The following is a 21,710-nucleotide window of genomic DNA, read 5'->3' on the forward strand; positions in this document are numbered from 1 at the left end:
GACCGACCCGCCCCGCAGCCCCACCCGGGCTGCCGCAGTGCCCCCGCCCGCCGCACCTGCCCCCCGCACTGCGGCGCCCCCAGTGGGCGCGGCTGGCCGGGAGTGCGCTCCGCCACGGCTTGGGGGTGCTACGTGCCCCCACCTCTCCCCAGCCCGGCTTTGTTGCGCTCGAAGTACCCGGGTAGGCAGTCTGTCCTCTGCCTTTCCCTTTACCCCCGGCGTCCCAGACCTCCCCTCGCCCTGACAGGGGTCGCTGGTCCCTCCGCAGGCCCAGCCCGCGCTCTATTCTCTCGGGGTGGTGCTGAAGCGGCTCTGCCCGGAGACACCGGCTGGTGGGCGTGGTGCAGTCCGCACTGCGGTCTCTACGGCAGCCCGAGGCGGACAAAGGGCGTTCACGCAGCCCTCGTTCCCCGCGCCCGCCCCCCCCCCGCCCCATAAATTTAAGACGAGAGAAAAACCTTGTTTTAGATGAAAAAAAAAAAAAAAAACGCTAGTCGTCTGCCTCTACATTTGGAAACGGTCGCCTGTCCCCAGAACAAAAGGCTGCAGGGTGGGGGCTGGAGTTGCAGACCTGGTTCTTTTGTTTAACTTTAAAAGCGCTGATGTTCCTTTTCAGATTAAAAAAAAAAAAGAAAGACAGAAAGAGAAAAGAAAAGAAAAAGAATGTGAGCAACAAGCAGTCTTGTTATTTTCTTCGGAAAACAATATTTAAGACCAGGATATGTCAATAGTGAAATGCCTCATTTGAGCATCTCAATAACGCTTCATTTTCGAACTACAGCCCTTTAATCTGATCTGTACTCATTTAGTTTATTTGCACATTTTCTCCTTGGAAGATTTCACACGTACTGATTTTGGGTGTGGCTACTGTATGAATCAATGACTTTGTATTTTTTTAAAAATATTATTTGTCAGCACCTTTGCTGGGAAGCAGTAATACATAAGGAAGTGTTTTTCTATCTATAAAAGGTTCATAACCACCCAATGTGGTGCGAGGAGAGAGACCACCATCCCCATTTTGGAGATGGGGGGCCCAGAGACGCAGGAAGGATAAAGGGACTGGCTCAAGGTGACACCACTCATAAGTAACAGAGGTGCCAGCACTGCAGCATCACTGGTTTTCTGGCCCTGTCATGATGTTAGTGCAGGACAAGCTAACATCAGGGAGATCAAACAGCAATTTTCAGAGCTTGCCTTTATACAAAGGCAATAGTCATCCACTTGTGGGCAGCGCCCCATGCAGGGAGGTGGTTCAGCAATCACCTTCCATGTAATTATATTCCTGCTTTGTTACTCTGCTGATATCCTTTTAGTGCCCCATTTCTCAGGGGGTTTATTCAAGCTGCTTCTGTTTGAGGATAAACTAGAGGCATTCAAGTATCGCTGCGAAGTGCTCTCTACTGATTTTTACACTACTAGTGCTTAGGGATAATATTCATATTTGTCTTCCTGTCTTTTAAAAAAATTTTTTTATTGATGTATTATATAGAGAGGAAAAGGCACAAATCATAAATGAGGAGCTTGGTGAATTTTCACAGAACGACATACCTGTATGATCCTGATCAAGAAGCAGACATTACTGGAATCCCAGAAGCCTCCTCAGGTTTTCTTTTCAGTCAGCCTGCCTTCCTGATTTTTAATTCCCTGATTCAGTCAGGTTTTTGCAGGTACCTCTGAAATGGCAGTATTGATCCCATTAAGAATCAACCAAGTGAGTGAGCAGAGCCATTTCCTAACGCACAGTAACAGATGCTGCTTTTCCTCTGGAGATCACTCTCTTGGGTCCTGGGGTCTCGGATGCAGATCAAGCTGCAGGGCCTTCCAGTGCTAAGTGAAAATACTGCTCCCGTAGCTTTTCCGACAGTCTAAGATGACTTAGCAACAGGGCAGGCTGGCTGTTTCCCTGTGCCGGACTTGCTGCTGCCTCAGCTTTCAGGTCCCAGCTGGACCTCCTCCAGAGGTCACTCTGATACCACGGCTGTAGTTACTGGTGCCCATGGACCCCGTTGTGTGAAGCAAGATGGAGATGCTCCAGGGGGTTCTGCTCTGATTGTGTGCTGCAGGCTGGGAAAGCCGTTCATCATCTGTTCCTCTTGCTTCCCATTTCCCCTCTTGTCTTAACAAAGGCTCTGTGGGTTTGGAGACCCTGGTGACTTGGATTTTTGCCATTTGATGACTTAGGGCTCTTTGGGAAGTCCAGAAAATAGATCTGTAGGAAGGTGGTGGTAATGCAGTAAATCAACAGGCCTGAAACACCCCAGCATGGATGCTTAGTAAATTCTTCATGAAACCCGGTGTTACTGAACCAAACTCGGGTCTGCTCACCCTCGCACAGTAAAGCCGATCTACTGACACCAGGTTGTGGTGAAGGAAAGTGCAGCTTTATTGTAAGGTGCCAATACAAGGAGAATGGGTAGTTTGTGCTCAAAACCCTGAACTCCCCGAAGGGTTTCAGCGAAGCATTTTTAAAGGCAAGGTGAGGGAGGGCGTCCCAGGGTTTGTGACGAGCTCGTGCACAATTCTCTGGTTGATTGATGATGAGGTAACAAGGTGGTAATGGGCACTATGTGCTCATGGTCATCAAGTAGTTAATTTCTTCCATTTGGTGGTGGTTTTAGCATCTGAAAAACAAGTCAGGAAGTAATGCATCAGATACTAATATCTAGGTACTTCAGAGAGGAGCTAAAGCAGAGGATATAGGGGAGGGATCTGTCCCAGGAAGACCCCATAGGGTCCTGCTTGGTTACACAAGGAAGAGAGACCATCACTTATTTCTTCAGCTGTGTTCAAAATGCATAATGTAGGGTCTGGTCATTTCTTCTCAAATTTGAAACAATAGACTTTCCTCAGACTGGTCTAGCTTTAGTTAGTTAGTTATGCAGGACTCAATGCCAAACCATTGTTGTTCCATCAACTGCTCTTTGGCACCTCTGTTGCCCCCTTCCTAATTAGTCCCCAAGAAGGACTTAACAGTCATCCCTATTTTTAGCACAGCCTCCACTCCTCCTGTTTATTTTAGGACATGGACTACATATATCCATGCCTTGCAAAACGAATTCTAGAGCCTTGTGAAAAGTTTTCTTTGCTTTATTTTATTTTTTTTAAAAGAAACTAAAACATATAAAGAATACAAAGTGTCCGTTTGATGTTTTCAATTACTGTTAAAGAGTGTAACTTTCCTCTAGTTAACATTGGGAATCAGCAGGATTTGTTCATAAAAAGATAGATGTGTGTAACATCTAATGTCCTGGATTTTTAGATGTAAGTTTCGCTAACTACAGTGTTTCTGATGTCATTTATTGAATGTTTTTAGTCTAAGATGGTTAAGAGAATTAAGAACCCAGGAGAGATTTGGGGTTTCATTTCCATTTTGTTTCAACAGGAAAACAACAACAACATGGTGGGAATTAAAAGAAATGTTGGGGACTGTTAAATTTATTATATTCCTCTTCATACTTTTCAAAGTCAAAAGGCAGATGCCTTTCTGCTTGCACTGCTTAACTTGTATTACCTACTAAGGGTCCTTTGATCCATGCTGAAATATAAGCCAGACACTAAACTTAAGGTCATTAAATTGATGAGTCATTATTAACGTTCTCTAAAGGCTTACTTTTTAAATAAGTTCTAACTTTTAGGCCAATGAATAAATTATTATAAATCACTTCTTTTGCTTGCTTCTAATGTGAAATGCTAGCCAAGACCTAAATTATTTATCATCAATGCTTTGAAATGATGAACTCTGTAAGATACTGTCTGCATTACACATAACGTATAAATTATGAACGTCAAATTGTTGGCTTAAAACAAAAGGAAAAAAGCAAATTGAAGGTTAGGTCAAGGGAAAAAATAGGAAAACTTTTCTCTAGGAAAGAAAACCTTATGGAATTTACCATTTCTTTGTTTTAATTGTTTCTTTATGATTCAAATCTGACTTCAGATCACGTTTTAGCATAGTTTTGAAAATAGAATCTTATGGTTATAGTTTAGTAATAATTTAGGAACTTGGGCAAAAAATATTCAAAGTCTGTTTCTGAGAGGGAGCAACTAAAGCTCATGGAAGAAAACCAACTTGCTCAAATAGCAGTCAGATAGAATCCGTGTACCATTTCAGCACACAATGCATGGTCATTTCTTTCTGCTTTCTTCAATCTATTGTTTCTTTCAGGATATAGATTTTAGCCTTTAAATGAGAGGTGTTTTTTAAAAATTGTTGGTTTTATTAAATAATCCTGCAAAATGCTTGCATGATCAGTAAACTTGGCAAGATCTAACCTGTGTAAAATAAGGCGACCTGGCTCTTCCTTATTGTTCACCCTGACTTGTCCTGTGATACCCACCCCCCCAACAATACACACACACACACACACACACACACACACACACACCCTTTTCTTTTCTCCTTTTTTCATCTGTCAACTTTATGTGCACTTTAGCCTCCCCTTTGTGCACTGCCACCCCTGGAATCAGAGAACTGAGATGGAAATCCATGATCCTTTGTTCCCGCCTGGTCATCAGGCTATACACAGACAGTGATGGTACTCGCTTCCAGGGCTGGAAGACAGCACCAGGTTAGGTAGGGGTGTTCTCAGGACGCCTAGCCATAGGCCAGCTGCCCAGGGGTGACACATGTTCTCTGGGCCCAGTTTAAAAAGTGGAGGTTGATCTTCTCCAACTGGTGGGATTGTTTTGTCCCCACCTGGGTAAGCCTGTAAGGGCACAGTCATGATAGAGTTTGTTGGAGAAGCAAAGGCCCGGGGAAGAGCTTGACCCGGCGTGGATTGGGGGATAGTCAGAAAAAGGGCCAGGAAATTCCATGGCTTTTCTACTGCCCACTGGAAACCAGGATGACCTGCTTCTGAAAGCCTCTTCAGACCTTCTTTACCAGCACCCCACTATCCCCTCCAGCCATGAACTCAGGGAGGGGACTATGTGAGAAGAGCCAAAGAAGACATTTTTTTTGTCCTGTGAACTTTAGAGGGGCCACTGTTGGCTTCCTCTTAGGCACAAAGGAGCGATATATAAACTGACTAAATGCAATATGAATCTTCATTGAGAAGTGGTATTTCCCTTTACTAACATTATCCAGTAGACGGTACAAGGTAATTACACAGTATTTTCTTTCTAAAATTGATATAGAAAGTGGCTTGGTTCCAAAATTTTCCTTTCCAACTAAAATTACTAGTAAATCCATTGTAACCTTTATTTTATAAGTGGTAGTAGTGATGATGCATCGTTAAGACGTAATTTGGCTGGAAATTGCTCCCTTGAAAAGAGAATCCTGAATTTTTAATTTCACTGGGAGTATAAGTTACATTATCAGCTGTTTGCTAATGTAACTTAAAAATTACTAAATGGTTTTTCTACTGTTTCATACTTTTTCCATTGCTAAATTACAAATCATAGAACCAGGAGTTTATGAAATAAAAAGCAAATGTTTAACTGCATGTGTCATGACATTGAAGTTAATTGAAGCCAAGGGAAAAATGGCAAACAACAATCTAAGAACAAGTCTATGTATAACTCTAGATGAAGCCATTCAAATCATGTAGCAATTTAGACATTTCTTAGAACAAAGGCAGAAAAATTATACGAATTTAATTTTAACACATATGTTCATTATTAACTTTATTGACCCTACTTGACAAGGCCTGAAGACAAAGTGGAGCTCAGACCTGGAGCACAGATAATCCGGTCAACAATTTCCAATTAAGCAGCTCAGACAGGAGCTCGATGATTTTCCATGCTAGCCGAATACACAGTATATATACGTGGAAGTAAAATATTCTAATGAATTCAGGCCTCTCGACCTGTCAGGCTTTCTGTGAAACAAACAAACAAACAAAACCCCATTTATCATTTCTGCACGAAAAAGATCCGCAAAATCTCAGCGTGCCTTTCTTGTTAAAATTTAAATACTCCATCAGCACAAATGCAAACTGAGACTGTTAATGTTTCCAGGGAGACCCATAAAATTCTCCCTTGTAATTTAGCCTCTCTTTAGGAATGTTAACTCTTGCACACCTGAATTCTTCCCAAAGATTGTATGAGAAATTTCTGCTTCTATGTAGTAGATGTACATCTATTTGAAAATATTTCTCATATTCGTAAAGGTGTTTGGTGTATCATCTGAAGATATTTTAGATGTGTAGTCAACTCAGTTTCCAGAATCTTTGTAGTGTGTATGTGTGTGTGTATCTACCTTCATTCTTTGCAAGACAGGAAAACTGAACAAGATTTAAATGGGGGTAAATGCACGTATACCTTAAGGATTTAAGAGGTGTGTTTAAATAACACACTGCCATTTATACTCCCAAGTCTGTATGCATGACTAATGACCAGCAAAAATGATTAAATGACCAAGTGTTTATTTAGACATAGTTCACCTGTGTGGTACCCCTAGACGTTCAAGTCCCTGCCTTTAGTAGATAGGCAATAATGATTGTTGTTCCAGAGGTTTGTTTCCGGCAATTGAGGATACTCCATGCAGGGGTACAATCAAGGATACTACCTACGTAATGGCTCTACCATGAGCCGTCTATTTGGGAAGATATAAAAATACATGAAAAACAAACACACACTCCCAGTTCTGTGGTTCCCCAATTTTGCCTGGCCTGCTCCCCTGGACTCCCACCTCTGCTGTACCCTTTAGCCATCTCTCTTGGAAGGTCAGGAGAGAGGAAGCAGGAAGAGATGAGGGAGGTAGGGCGTCAGCACTCCTTACCCTCGCATCCCCCTCACCCCAGCTTCCAGTCTTGTGAACGGAAGCCTGAACTTTTGTGGGAATAGACAGTTCATGGCCCTCAACTCTGTAGAAGTTTTATACAGTATAAAATGTTGCCACATTTCTTTGCCTCTGGATAAGAAAATTCAGGACAACTAACAATTGTGAATGAAAGAGCTGTCTGCCAAGCTAGTCAGGTAAATGCCTGGGAGGACAGAGAGGCCACGTCTTTTAAGATTGAGATCCAGCTTTCTTAGCAAAGATCACACAAATTTTGATTGATATCTAGGGGTTGAGAAATCAAGGTCAAGAATGGGAAGGGTAAAGAAAAGTAACCAGATACACACACAAAATGCATATGCACACTGCAAAATCTTTAAAAACAGAGCCCTGGACTTGAATGCCAGCCTCCGTATCTCTGCTTCCCCACCCTCATTCTACGTTTTCTAGCCACGTACAAGCGGACCATGGGAAAGCTAGCAATTGTCTGGTAGCCCCCTAACTGCTACAGGCTCACCATCTTCCTGTCCTTTCTACTCCCTCCCTGGAGTAAAGCCTGTTATTTTCCTAATAACTGTTTTCCTTTACTCTTCCAGAAGAGCTGCATTTACATTTTATGAGGGGCAGGAGTTCAGTCCACACTGCTAGTTATCCTTCCCCTGCGGCCTGGTGGAGAGACTTCCCCGGCCCTCCCATTTCGTGGGCATCCACTGCTGGTCACCACGCTCTTCAGGAAAGGAGTTTCCACATCCTTCCTTAAAGCCTGAGAAATGCTACCGTGATGCTTTCCAAACCACTTCGAAATGAGTAACTGGAGATCTGTCATCTGTCTTCCTTTCCTTCCTTAGGAATCCGATCATGGGACACAAACCTGATTGAATGCAACCTGGATCAAGAACTGAAACTTTTTGTATCCCGACACTCTGCAAGATTCTCTCCTGAAGTTCCAGGTGAGGCTTAGTTCAGTATTAGTCAACCTAGAATTTGAAAGGACGAGAAACAGGCCATTGGCTGGAAAGCTTTGCCTGGGGCATGGAAAAGATTTCCTCTTATTGCTAAAGGATTCTTTGTGTTTGTTATTATGAACTAGGTTAGCAAGAAGCCATATTTTAGGAAAGTCAACTAACTCTTAAGTTGTCACTGTGTGGGTTTCTATTTTGTGGCGTCTTAAAAGTTTTTAAGTTCTAGGGTAAATTAAAAAATTTTTTTTTCATATTTATCTCACTGTACTCTGAGCTTAAGGGTTTGTAAACTATTTAAACGTTAATTTTACTCACATGAAGTTATGAATACAAATTGGATGCTCCCAGAATTTCATAACTGCCCTTCCCTCTCAAGAAAATGAAATATCTGCTTTTCTATCTCAATGAAATATACATGATCATTTTCGTCATTGCATTATCACCTACTTAGTGTGGGTAAAAGAGTCTGAAATTCCAAACTACTGTTAAAATAGCCTTTCTTTCAGAGATGAAAAAGAATACTACAGAATAATTAAAGGTAAGGACACAAACATTTGTCATTTATGAAGATGCTGCCGCTTCACTGGGGATGTAGTCTACCTGTGCCTCTGGGCCTGGGGATGTAGGCAGACTCACCCACCTTGTCTTCCTCATGTGAGCTGTGACCCATACTTCTCCCACTTAGTCACATTTGAGGATTATGAACAGTTACTTGCCCATAAAGACTCTAAACCTGGGGTGTGTTTCTTTTTTTTTTTTTTTTTAAAGGCCATCCAAATATCACCTAAAATTGTCTTTGGGCCATTCTTTTTTTTTTTTTTTTTTTTGGTAATATAGTCTCTAAAGGCATTTATTTATTTATTTATTTATTTATTTATTTATTTATTTATTTATGGCTGTGTTGGGTCTTCGTTTCTGCGCGAGGGCTTTCTCTAGTTGCGGCGAGCAGGGGCCACTCTTCATCGCGGTGCGCGGGCCTCTCACTATCGCGGCCTCTCTCGTTGCGGAGCACAGGCTCCAGACGCGCAGGCTCAGTAGTTGTGGCTCACGGGCCTAGTTGCTCCGTGACATGTGGGATCCTCCCAGACCAGGGCTCGAACCCGTGTCCCCTGCATTGGCAGGCAGACTCTCAACCACTGCGCCACCAGGGAAGCCCCTGGGGTGTGTTTCTCAAAAGCTCTGCCATTGATCTATCACAGATACTGTTTTGCATTTTATTTCTTAAATATCACCTAAATTTTATGTAAAAGAGAGAACCCTCTTTTCTGTTTACATGATTTTGTTGTATGACTGCAAATTTTGTTGGCATTGATAAAAAACCAGCAAGGAGGTTCAGCCTTTTTGACTGATTACATCATATTCCATTAGCCTTGTACGTACTGAGATTGGAAATCACTTACGGAATGTCAGTGCCTTCATGCGTCACACTTGGCTGCAGCAGTATGCCCCTGAGACTGGGATAGTTCTTCTCTTTTGAGTTTGCTATTAGAATAAAATCCCATACTTTTCAGTTATCAAATGAATTGTAGCTTTCAAGCATGGAGTTGAGTAAATGTGTTAAGAAAAACTTAGAAAGAACTGGTTCATTAAAAGTTAAATTTGCTGTAAAGCCATGTGAAAATCAGCTCTGCAACTTTGCATCGAGACAAAAAGAATGATCCAGAGACTATCAGACAGCGCATGATTTGCTGAAGTAAAGGTACAGTATATGGTTGTTTCTCTCGTTGTTATGTTGTATTTTTTATGTCTTGCACGTTTCCGTGACTTTTAAATTCATCTCATGAAAAGAAAAATAAGGGAAGTACCCTTTTCCAACAAGTATGTTTCAAAATGTAAAATTCAAGCTTTTATCCTTTCTCTGTAGGTTGTTCTGGCTTTCTTACTATGACTATTTTTTTTTTTTTTTTTTGGTAAATGAATCCTGTGATTTGCATTGTGTTCATTCATACTTGTATTTGACTTTATAGAATGACAGTATATTGTGAAATGAAAGGCTGCAAGAATTGCTAAAGAATTAACCATTTTTGAACCAGGGACCTAGTATTACTCTTGTGGACTAAGGAAGGTCAGGTCCCCCCACAAACCACTACCTTAGGCTCATGTAGCCCATTCTCCCTTCTTTTCCTGCTGTCACCCACAGTAAAGATTGGTTACCGACCTAGTTGTAGCAGTGCTGTGCTAGGCTCTGTGTCTAGAGATTGGCGCCTGGACACACAGCACCCTTGCCAGCTCCAGGAAGAGGTTATGAGCTTCCCTCCCCAGCCTAAGAGTGCAGCTGTGCAGGGCTGGGCCTCCGCTCTGAGAACCGAGCATCCAGAATGCAGCCATGGGGGTGAGGCCCTATGTGGGAAGCATTCAGAGCGGGGTGAAGGTTTCTAACCAAGACTACGACAGAGGATAAAAGCGCACGTCAGATTCAGTTCAGGTAAGTAAGTGTGTTTTAGAGAGAAGAGATGTTACGTTAGAGGATGAGGATGCCAAATTGGGATAAGCGGAGATCGTAGGGTGATCGCTGGATTGGACCCAAAGAAGCCTTTAGCTTTTCCTGAACAAACTGAAGGGTTTTATGGGAAAATTTGAGATCTGTTTTTTAAGTGGCTTCAAATCTAGTGTGTCTTCCCCACTCACTGATAGTCTGTAGAAGCTAACGCATGTACCTCAGGCCCCTAAAATGGAGTCAGCTGAACCTGTGCATTTAGAGTTTCAAGAGTCTGAGTTAACTTAGAGGCAAGGAACAAGATGAAGGTTGAACCCTCTAAAAAAATAAAGCTGTTCCTTCAGCCAATTAAAAAATACCTAAATAGCACCTACAGTGTGCCAGGCCCTGTGGGGTGGGGAAGGTGAACAGACAGTGATGAACAAAAAAGCACAGTCACTGCTTTGCTTACTCTTGTCTTCTTGTGAGAAGAGCAGGCATTTAACAGTCATATACAGACTAGCACAAACTCTAGCACCCTGCATCAAATCCAAACATTTTTTGTTTTGCTTTGCCTAGGCTGGCAGAGTTTTAATAAAATATTCACTGTCCTCCCTGATGACACAGGTATAGTGGCACTCAGAATCTGTAGAGATTTGGTCCAGGACTCCTGTGGATACCAAATCCGATGAATGCTCAAGTCCCTTACATGAAATGCATGATGTTTACGTATAACCTACGTGCATCCTCTCATATACTTTAAATCATCTCTAGATTACTTATAATACAATGTATAATACCTAAAAGCCCTGTAAATCGTTGCCAGCCTGTGGCAAATTCAAGTTTTGCTTCTTGGAACTTTCTGGAATTAAAAAAAAATATTTTCAACCCTTGGTTGGTTGAATTTGCAGATGTGGGACCCGCAGATACGGAGGGCCAACTGTAGATGAGGAGCTAGGGTTGCTCATATATCTGTTTTGCATTCATGCTACTATACCCCTGTTGCTATTTTTAAAAATTGGAGAGTCCTTATAAAAGACCGGTGATAGCCTCAAATGCAGCTAATAGCTCATGCGAGCAGCACAGCCAGATTTGTCAGATTTGTTCCCTTGTACTAGTTTATGTCTTGTACTAGTTTTTAAATATGGTTTTGAGATTCAGTTGGCCTATTTCTTCAGGATTGCAGGTCTGATTGAATGGCCTAGTCATCTTGAACAAATATCCTTTGAGCAGGAAGCTGGAATATGTTGCTTTCTCTGCAGAGGTGGAGGTCATCTACTATGAATAATGAGGTGATGGGTCCTCCAGCTCCCCAGAATGTGAGCTCTGGGATCACCAAGTGCCGTCCAAGTCTGGCATACTCTAATTCTTGGAATAGTCAGTCATCAAGGGTCATCTTACTCGCTCAAACCTGTTGCAGCATTGACTTCCTCAATATCCTTCAACAGACGTCTCTGTTCCCAGGGCAGGTCTCTGCTGATTAGCCCTGGTGTAACACCACTCCTGGCCACATCTAAGCAGGGTTTAGGTGAGACCCAGTTATCTTGAGAGAAAAGGTTATGTATTCTTTCATGAACACCCCCCAGTCTTGTCACTCAAGTCAAAGTTCAACAGTTGAGTCTTTTCAAAATAGAGGAATAGTCTTATATTTCCTTATATGTACAAATTCAAATACTATCGTAAAATTTTTGTTTATATATTACAGTATTTTTTTGTACCTTAATTGTGTTCGATGAGAATCATTTTGATAAATCTTACCACGAGAGTAGAGCTAGGTGAATGGAATTTATTCACCATGCTGAATGGAATTCATTTCATTCTCCATTCTGATTTGCTTCTTTCCCTAACTTAACTTTAGATCTGTCTGTCCCTAACAATAGAGAGGACTATCTCCTAGGGCTATAGAAAGTGTCCCATGATTGCCTGTGTTAGACAAACATCATTTCAAAGCAACAAACAAATACAGAGCATTCCTAGGACAAGGGACACCAGAATGAAAATTAATTTCAGTCTTTTTTCCCATCATTTTGCTACTTCTGCCTACAAAAATAATTCAACATTTTTGTTAACCCAAATCCTCACCAGCAACAGAGCATGATGCAGATTCTGGATCCTAGCTCTAAAAGTTATTTGCTGTGGGATCTCTGACAAGTTACCTAACCATTCTATGCCTCAGTTTTGTTGTTTGTAAAACAGAGATGATCGCTTCTACCTCATAGAGTTTTCATGAGGATCAAATGAATTAATTTGTATAAAGATCTTGAAACAGTGCTTATCACATGGTAAAACAATAAACATAAGCTAGTATTAAAATTGTGGCCCTTGTTGAAAATCTATCAGATTTGTATATTTGGTGATTATTATTATCTAGGGGAAATAGTGGCTTTAGATATTGGCTGGCTTCCTTTTTGTAATAATTAAAAAATTTGTATGAAAGGTGTTTCTCAGAGAAGCAATTGCCATCGACATTATCAGAAGGCACATAGTTGCTGGTTATGTGCAGGAGACAGCAACATTCTTTGGCTGAGTTTAGGAAGGTCCTTTGGGTGTGAGAGCGAATTGGAGGTGATGCATTAAGGTGCTGCCATAGCAGGACCGTAGGGCAGGGTTGAAGACCATGTGCAAAGTGGTCCTGTTGCTGCCTCTCTGAGGATGCTGATGTGGGTGAGGTTGCTAGCCTGCCCTCTCGCTGTGATGATCTGTCCGCGGGTGACGTCTTCCGATCCCTCCTACCCCTCGGTTCTCTCTTCTTTTCTCTCCAAACAACAAGTGACTATAGACTTTTCCAGTTTTAAGAAACTGAGATTTCTTATGGCTTATTTTCTTAGTCAACTGAATAAATAGTAAGACTTTGGTACATTTACATTTTGTCCCTAGTTTTATAACTCCTAGATCGCATTCACAAAAAAGCTTCATGCGGTGTGATTGACTTTGCAATGTGTATATGGGTGGTTCTGTTTAAGAATCCACGCCTTTTCTCTGGAAGGTAAATAAACCACAGATTTGTGCTGAGTGACTGCTAAAAATATCTTGCCTCAAGATTGGTTTTTGACGGAGAATTAAAATCAAGCCCTTTGAATTTAAGTCATGAGAATCCCTTCCTCCCTTTGACGTTAAAGAGTCAAGGGTTTACAACATTTGCTGGTAGAATGATAAGAAAATACTAAAATGCTCTTAGAAAAGGTCTAAGAATGTTTGTAGTCATCTTCTTTCTCTGCCTAGACTTGTATGTTTAGTCTGTCGTTGTACAGAATTATAGCCTAATTGTATGTGCCTAGACTACATCAACCCCCCTATAACAGCCAGTAATGAATGTGTTTTCAGCCCTGCTCCCAACCTTTAAAAGATAAAGCACACAAATACACGTTCACTTGCATTCGAGAGGCTGACTCGACCCTCAGGGATCCTGTGATTTCCAAGGGAAAGCAGATGCTTCATCTTCTGTTCTCTCCCTCACGTGCACACGCACAGGTACAGGCACTTGCTCACATGCCCACCGGGCTCATCTTTTCTCACTGCATCATCATATGAGGTTATGGGAGGAATCCTGGTCTTAGAAGAAAATGGCAAATAAAGAGCCTTAGTTTTGTTGAAGTAACCAGACCTCTGTTTACATCCATTGAGGTCAATGCCGCCCGCCTGGGAAGGGGGACTCCCATTTTAATGCAAATCACTCGCCTTTCTCCACTCGCCCCCTGCCCTCGGCCTTCCCGGGCCCCTCCAGCTTCGTGCTCCCCCCAAGTGCTCCCATTCACACGCTGCCCCAAACTGCCCGCTTGCCCCCCGCACCCCCGCCCCGCCCGCATTCCTTTGAAACAGTGAGAGGTGCAGACTTTCCAAGGAGAAGATCCAGAATTGGTAGTGTATGCAATACAGGCGTTAATTCCTGTGAGGTTTGCAGTTTGCTCAGCTTTGAAATTTGGCGATCCTTTATGTCCATAGATCCTTACAGCGCATGTGATTTTTTTTTTTCTTTTTTCTTTTTCTGGTGCAAGTGTGGCCAGAGGAATAAAATGGTGTTTCATTGCCCTGTGCAGGTGCCTTCATTCCCCAGGGTTGTTAATGACGGCTCATTCAGACCACCCTAGATCTCACTTTTTTTTCCGAGTCAGAAGGATGCTTTACTCTGCCGGCTGTAATGGCTCTCAAGCAGTTCCTAATGGGCACTGCAGAACCACTCAACATAGACAAGCACAGGCAGGAAGGTAGCAGAAAATTGGCTGCCCGGGCCCAGTAGCCATTTTGGGGACTGTCAGTAACCCCGCCATTAAATCTCACTGGGTGCATCCCAGGACAGCTGCTACCGTCGCCCACCAAGGACGGCATCTTACGCTGAATGTCAGTGCTTTTGTCTTCATTTCCAGAGACCAAAGAGAGCCCATGGTCTTTGCTAGATATGTTGCTGTGGTGGGTGTATATTTGTTTGTTTTTAAAGCACACCACACGGCAACCAGCAAGTACAGTCCCTTTACTTTTTACTGCCTGCTTTTGTTTTTTTGTAGGATGTTTTGTTTAGCATCTATGAAAACATGCTGGAAATGATGGTGGAAGATGAGGAATAAAGCATAAGCTAGTAGATTTCTTTTTAAAAAGTCAAGTAATATTTCTGAGTGTTTAGGAATAAGCAAGGAATTTGTAAAGGGATCTATGGAAGAATTAGGAATCCCCACTGCTTATAAGTTAGTTGGGAAAATACGTCATTCACACCTTTAAAAGACACTAACAAAGAGTGTTTCCTTAATTTAAAAACCATGTGTGTGAGAGAGACAGACACAGGAGGAGGGGCGCGGGGGTGGATTTAGTCAAATTCCTAAAGAAGACAAGGGGTGAGAAATGGACATCATAACAAGCATTGCATTTTGATTGTTCAACCAGAGATTGAGTCACAGCGACAGAGGTTACCCAGGTACCAGCATCCCACCCCAGCTGCACCCCAAGCCTAATTAAACGCTACCCAGGCAACCATCAAGTATCTCCAAACATCATACTCCAGGGCTTACGCCTTTTGTTTTCTCTGCCGCGGTCTAAGGGTAATTTCTATTGCATGTGAAGTCAGATTTCCTTGGTCCTAGAGAAATGTGAGAAAGTAAGAAGTGCCCCTGGGGACGTGCACTTAAAAGTGGGCCGCAGGGACTGGAGAAATTAACATAAACACAAGACAAAAATAATGTTGTTTTAATAAACTTTTCTAACCCACGTCGTAGACTTGCCTACAGTCAGGACTACAGAGGTGACTGCTTGCAGAAAATGCAATACGAGAGTCCACATATGATTTAAAAGTAAAATTATCTAATTAAAAATGAGCATTAAAAGCCTGGGGAAGGTGGCGTTCTATGAGATGTGGCCCCTTTCCGCAGTTACAGCATTGCTCATTTTAAAGACGCAAACTGAATTGCCTCTAAAAATTGCCTTATGGAGTTAATTACCTGAGGGTTTGAGATAATATATTAACATCCCTAGGATTGCCTTGATTTGGAAAGCCCTCTAATCCTGCCCTTTGCTGGCCCTTTCTTTCCTGATCAAACTGATTTTCATTGCAGGCTGTGAGCAAGTGAGGCACAGTGGAGCATTTTGGACCAAATTCATAGATTCCCTGTTCGCATCTCACGTGGATAGTCTGGGGAAGGGACAGCCGCTCCCCGGAGGGGCACCGCATTTTGGTGCACCTTGTCCCTAGGATGCTGCTGCATATAGGTGTTGCTTTTTGGTTCCAGAAATGTCAGTCGGTGGAAATGTCACATTTGGGGATGCTAACTTGATAGCAATAAAACTAAAGACGGAATAAATTCTGCATCTCAGGCTGACGACACTCTCCTGGTACAGAGCTCCTCAGCCATTTTGGGCAGTTGTTTTCTGCATTCTGAATTCTCATCTGGAAGTGTAGACCTGTGTAAAAAAAAAGACCAGTGAAATAGGCATGAAGACTGATTGATGGAACTCCTCCCCTTTAATGTTTGTGTGCATCCAAGACAGATAGAGAGAGAGAGAGAGAGAGAGAGAGAGAGAGAGAGAGAGAGAGAGAGAGAGAGATGGAGGGAGGGATACCTTATCGTATTTGGAAAGGAGATAATCTTTTCACATTATGTCTTTTGAGAAGGTGTCCTAGTATCAGCCAGTCTGTCATTAAATATTTACGTGGCAGTTCCTGGGAGTTGTTTATAATTGAGCGTGAAAATAAGATAACTAACAGAACAAGTCAGGGTATAATAATGTGTCAAATGAGAATTTTGCAGGAGAGAATCCTTCTGTAAATTTTTTTGTTCAAGCTATTTAAAAAAATATACGGGCATAAAAATATGCACTAAAATCTTATTATCTATACAAATTGAGGCATAAATACAACAGATCTAATGTACTGGATTCCCTTTGTGATCAAGAAATTTGGATTCATACTGAATTAATTATTCCCTAGTTTGGAGCTACATTGTAAGCCCTTTAATTTAATTATGAAAAGATTGAAAGTTTTAGGATTCCTTCCCCCTCTCTCCTCCCCTTCCCAAAAAAAAGAGCATGTGAGAACAGAACTGCTGAACTAAATGTAGAGGCTTGATTTCAAAATTGTCTTCATCTTTTGAGTGCTGGAAAATTATCCATTGGCAGACTCTGAAGACACTTGGGAGAGATTGTGGCAGTGAAAGGTTTTATGGAAATAAATCTTAAGTAATCGGTTCACTGCCCCGAGGCTAGAAGGGACACTTTGGAGAGAGCAGGGAGGGGACATCTGTTGTGAGCTTCTTCCCAGGACCGCCCCCCTCCAGAGAGTCCTCGAAGCCTGACCTAGTCAGCAGCTCTGGGCCACACCTGAAATTACTGTCGCCCACGTAGCCCCCTGAAAAGTTGCTGTGAGGCCTTTCCCCTTCTTGCAAAACAAAGGGGCTGGACTAGATTGGGGTATCCGAAGCTTTGTTCTGCCAACTGTTAGTTCTGTAAAATATGAATAGATAGTCAGTGGGGAAGAATGCCATGGTGAAATAAATCTGGGAACTATGGCATACTAGATCTTACGTTTTGAGGAGCCATAAGGTATGTAACTGCGTGTAAATAAACTTGTTTAATTTTGTATAACCGTAAATGTCCTTAACCTGTTTGACCTGTCACTTCCACCGCTACTCTCTCCCAGGGATCTAAATTTCTCTAGAACACAATTTGGGAAAGGATGGACTAAGTGATCTCTGAGTCCCTTCCAGTTTTTGTATTCCATGATTCATGGATTTTTACTAAATTGTCTCATCTGTGAAATGTAGAAGGGAATTTGTCCTGTTCTGTGTTTAGCTTACAGTGGCTTTTAATCCAAGTTTTAAAATGTCAGTGAACAAATTTAGTTTAGAAAATCTGCCTGTCGCATCTGCTAGGATTATTAATTTTAGGGGAAGATGCACGGCTTTATGACACTCAGACTGACTTCCCAGTTTGGTAATTCTTGGCCCTTGGCTTTTCCCATCTGTCTTTACCTTGCAGACAGACCAAACAAGACAGAACTTAATCATGTTTGCACGATGCCAAACACCTGCATGGAAAGTATTTCAGAAGTCAAATTCTTGAGCGTTTTGTCTACGTAATGCCAAATAGGAAATAGCTCCATTTTTTTTCCATTAAAATTAGAATTTCCACGTTGATGTTTGGTGCTGCATTGAGCTTCAGATTAGTTACTTATTCACAGATCTTTGGAAGGAGGCTGAAGACTAAACCTCCTGAGTTCTGGGGATCATCTGTAGGTTGAGTGTATTAAAAGTGCCAGGGACCTCGTTTGTTCTGGATAATTGAGAATGGCCTGCATTTTAATAAGCATGATCAGCTATGCATATCTTGTCATGTGAACCATCAATTAGCACAACACAATTTAACAAGTCAGTACATGCAGATATGAACACCTTTGGGAAGCAATGCTCAAATCAAATTATTACTGACAGTGTACAGCTTGCATGCAGGTAATCATTATCAGAAAACCATGATTGTCCAGAAGGGAAAGTGATTTTTATGGTAATGTGTCATGTGATTGACTCTTGGTATCTAATAACCTTTGAGGGAACAATTTCAATCTGTCCTCTCCCTAATTTGATCATGTTTGCAAAAAATGTTTAATTCACTCCCTAAGACCTATGTGTAATATTTTTACAGCAAACCTCACAGAGTGTTCTAAAACCCAAATGAAATAATCTTTGTACCAAAGACATTACTGATAATATCTCTATGGATGAGAAGACTGGTGGTCCGGTTAATCAAATATACTAGGTAATAGAGAGTTGCCAGTAATTCCTTGTGGGATTATTATTCTTTGAAAGTTTTAGAATCTAGTTATACAGTCCTTTCTTTTATATATACCCTCAAATTTATCTAGAATTAGAATTCCTAAACCAAATTTATTTCTTTAGCTCATGATATATTTAAACAACGTATAGAAAACATGCCCTTAGAAATCTGTTGTTCCTTTTTCCTTCCGATTACGGTGATATTTTCAAAGGGAGTTTTTAATAAATAACTTGTACTTTTGGGGCAAATATTGGCATTTTATTGAAGCATGGGCCAAGAGAGATGCACTCACACAAGAGAACACACTTTGTTTGCCACCTACTTGGAACCCAAGCTCAGAACAATCTAAGTGAGTCTTCCTTAGATAATTCAGGAGGAAAGTCCCCTGTGCTTCGGGTCCTCATTACAAACGCCAGTGGTGACTACACCGTCTACACAGGGGTGTGCTGATTAGAAGCAAGTTCTTGTTATTGAAACATTAGCGAGCAAACCATTTATGTTGAGCTAGCCAAATGGCCACCTCAATACTAATATGATTGTGTTTCTATATAAGACATCGGATGTCCCCGGTAGTTACACTGCTTTTGAAGAAGAGTTATTGGATCTAAATATTGCAGTGGAACTCAGAACTGCTATAGGGAAAGAAGGGGAGAGTGGAGAAAGAGACGACGGCAGTCTTCTAGGTAGCTTCACAAAATGTGACTTTGCAAAATATGTGTTAGCCCACTGCATTTACATTGTCCTGTTATATATACAACCACTACACCCCACTCCTAAGTCCTCACCATTTTTCCTGCTTCCTGTGTCTCTTGCATATGAAAACATGATTTTTTTAAATAGAGAACTGTCTTCTCCATTACACCATATCCCTCCTCATGAGCTAATAAACAGAAAAACCCAACCAAGTGGTAAAGGAAATGAGAAGTGAGATTATTTTTAAAGGCTTATGGCCTGTGCTTTTAGATGGTCTAGAATAGCTTTGGATCTGGGAATAGACAGGTTGTGTGGCTAAAATTGTGTAAACATTTACATGCACGTATGTAATTATATGTGTGTGCGTGAATGACTTTGCTTTTACATTATTTCAAAAACATCTTTCCTCTTTAAAGAAGCATTCCAACAGCCAAGTAAATATCCGTTGATGAAAAAGTGACATTTCATGTGGGTTTACCTTCTTTACTTCCATTGTTTTGTCATTTGTATCACTCAAGCCTTTTTTTCTAATCTAATGTCATCTATTTCCCCCGTTTCTCTTTTCTTTTTCTTACCCTTTTTCCTAATATGCCCCTCCCCACTCTCCAATCACAGTTTTCTTTTCTACAAATAATGCCGGTTTGGGTTATTTTAAAACATCTGACAAGATTGTTGTCTGCTTTTTAAAGAAGCATTATATTATGTATTTGTTATACATATTATTATACTGTGTCTTATTTTCGTTTTATTGTTTTATACATAGAACAGAGACTATTTGGAGCCTTTGGAATAACATTCCAGCATATAAATATAGATGAAATAATTTGGCAAATTGACTCACTCTGGGGTCATCTAGAAATATGATTCCATCATCAGATAGAAATTTCTGTTCTTGGGATCCTTTAGCCAGCAAATGGATTTTCTATGCTTGGTAAGCAGACTCATCAAAAATATGAAACTAGTTGTTAAAAAACAAAACAAAACAAAACAAAACAAAAAACCCAAGCTCTAACTTACAACTTAAAAAGAAGGAAAAGAAAAAAACCAACTAACCAAACAAAAACCTATTTCGAATGAAAAAAATGGAGACCAAAGACCTTGAGTCAAGTAATCGTAGGGCTAGATTTTTAATCTTTCAGGATTCTGACTTTTCAGAAATGGCTTTTTCCCAGTCGCAACTGAATGATAAGAGAAAAGGAATGCAATTAGGTCATAACCACAGAACTAAGGAGGCCTTAGGCTAATGTCCCTTAATAAAGAACCGTAGAACAGTGCCTGGCACATAATACTGGCTTAGTATGTGTATGACAATGAAGAAGAGGTGTCATGGGTTTGAGAAACTATAATTAGCTCTTAGGCTTGACAAATAAGCTGCATAAGAAATCTGAAAATTTGTAGTGATTACTTATATTGCAAACAATTTCTTTATTGCAGATTTCCTCTAAACATTGAGGTGTGGCAAAATGTTTATTTACAAACTATTGATTACTTTCAGAGACTTGGTAACCTAGAAGCTCTGGTTAAGAGCCAGTGTCTTGAGAAGCAATGGATAGAACCTTTGGAGGGTGGAGGTGAGGGATAGAAAATGTGTTCCAATCCCAGTTTTACTGCTAAGTAGATTGTGCTGTTGTGGACATATTACTTAGCATTTATTAATTTCAGTTTCATTACCTCTAAGATTCCTTTTATGTTCAGTACTCTGATATAATACCAACCCATAGTGAAAAAAGTCATTTACATATTTAAAAAAAATGGTTTGCCTGGAAAGTTGATATGCATAGCCAATGTGTAGAAGCAAGATGTGTTGTTAGTATAAAGTTCTTTGGAATTCTTAGGATACAATAACTTGCGTGGCTGAACAGTGCATAAAAACATATACATGCAGTCTATTCATTTCACAAATATATATTGCTTGTCTGATGGGGCTGGTACTGTGTCAAATATTGAGGTTAACGATAATAAGCAAAATAAATAAATCCTATCTCCTACATGGTCTCCCATGGAGCTCTCAGTCAAGGTAAGGAGGCAGATATTAATCAAATAGTCATGTAAATATGTATCACAATCTGTGCTAAGTACTAGGGAAGAGAAGATGGTGCTATATAAGGATATAAAAGAGGAAACTGACCTATAAGGGGAAAGTGAGAGAACTGTAGAGCTGAGATTCGTGATGAATGCTTTTTATTTTATATTAAAACAGTGGACAGTGTATTTATCTTTCCCTTTGAATGAAACATTAGCAAGTTAACCTAGTTTTACAGGTTCTAGAGTATACAGATATTTCTTGACTTTCACAGGGGTCAATGTGAGGTGACAATAGCACATTTCTCAGGATATAGGAACAATTAAATAGACATGATTTTAAAATATTTCTGTGAAGATACTAACGTTCTTGTAAGGATTCCACTACTTTGCCCTGAGTTAAGAATGGAAGTAAAAGAGAGCTATCTGAATATTCATTGGCCTCTTAAAAGCAGGCTTAATTACAAATTTGCTGGGCTGCAGAAATCCCAATGAGAGGGAAGTGAAGCAACCAAAATTTCTGAATCAGAATTTGAAGGTTTGTGTTGCAAAATAATTATGGTTCCTGAGTCCCTCTGGAACATCCCTCATATCCATGGTTCTTAGAGGTTCGTTCAGTACCTTCTTCCCAGCATCTTCCCTGTGC

At 41.0% G+C, this 21,710-nt stretch overlaps 1 protein-coding gene across 1 annotated transcript in view; it reads left to right on the plus strand.

Annotated features, from left to right (window-relative positions):
* The window catches only part of MAP1B (microtubule associated protein 1B), a 94,059-nt gene that overhangs the window by 1,274 nt on the left and 71,075 nt on the right, over positions 1 to 21,710 (plus strand). Inside the window, exon 2 of the mRNA XM_057541521.1 lies at positions 7,570 to 7,671. Within this exon, the coding sequence (XP_057397504.1) occupies positions 7,570 to 7,671 (102 nt within the window). The remainder of the gene's footprint in view (positions 1 to 7,569; positions 7,672 to 21,710) is intronic.

Source organism: Balaenoptera acutorostrata, chromosome 2 (genome assembly GCF_949987535.1).
Source record: "Balaenoptera acutorostrata chromosome 2, mBalAcu1.1, whole genome shotgun sequence".
In the NCBI taxonomy this organism is placed as follows: domain Eukaryota; kingdom Metazoa; phylum Chordata; class Mammalia; order Artiodactyla; family Balaenopteridae; genus Balaenoptera; species Balaenoptera acutorostrata.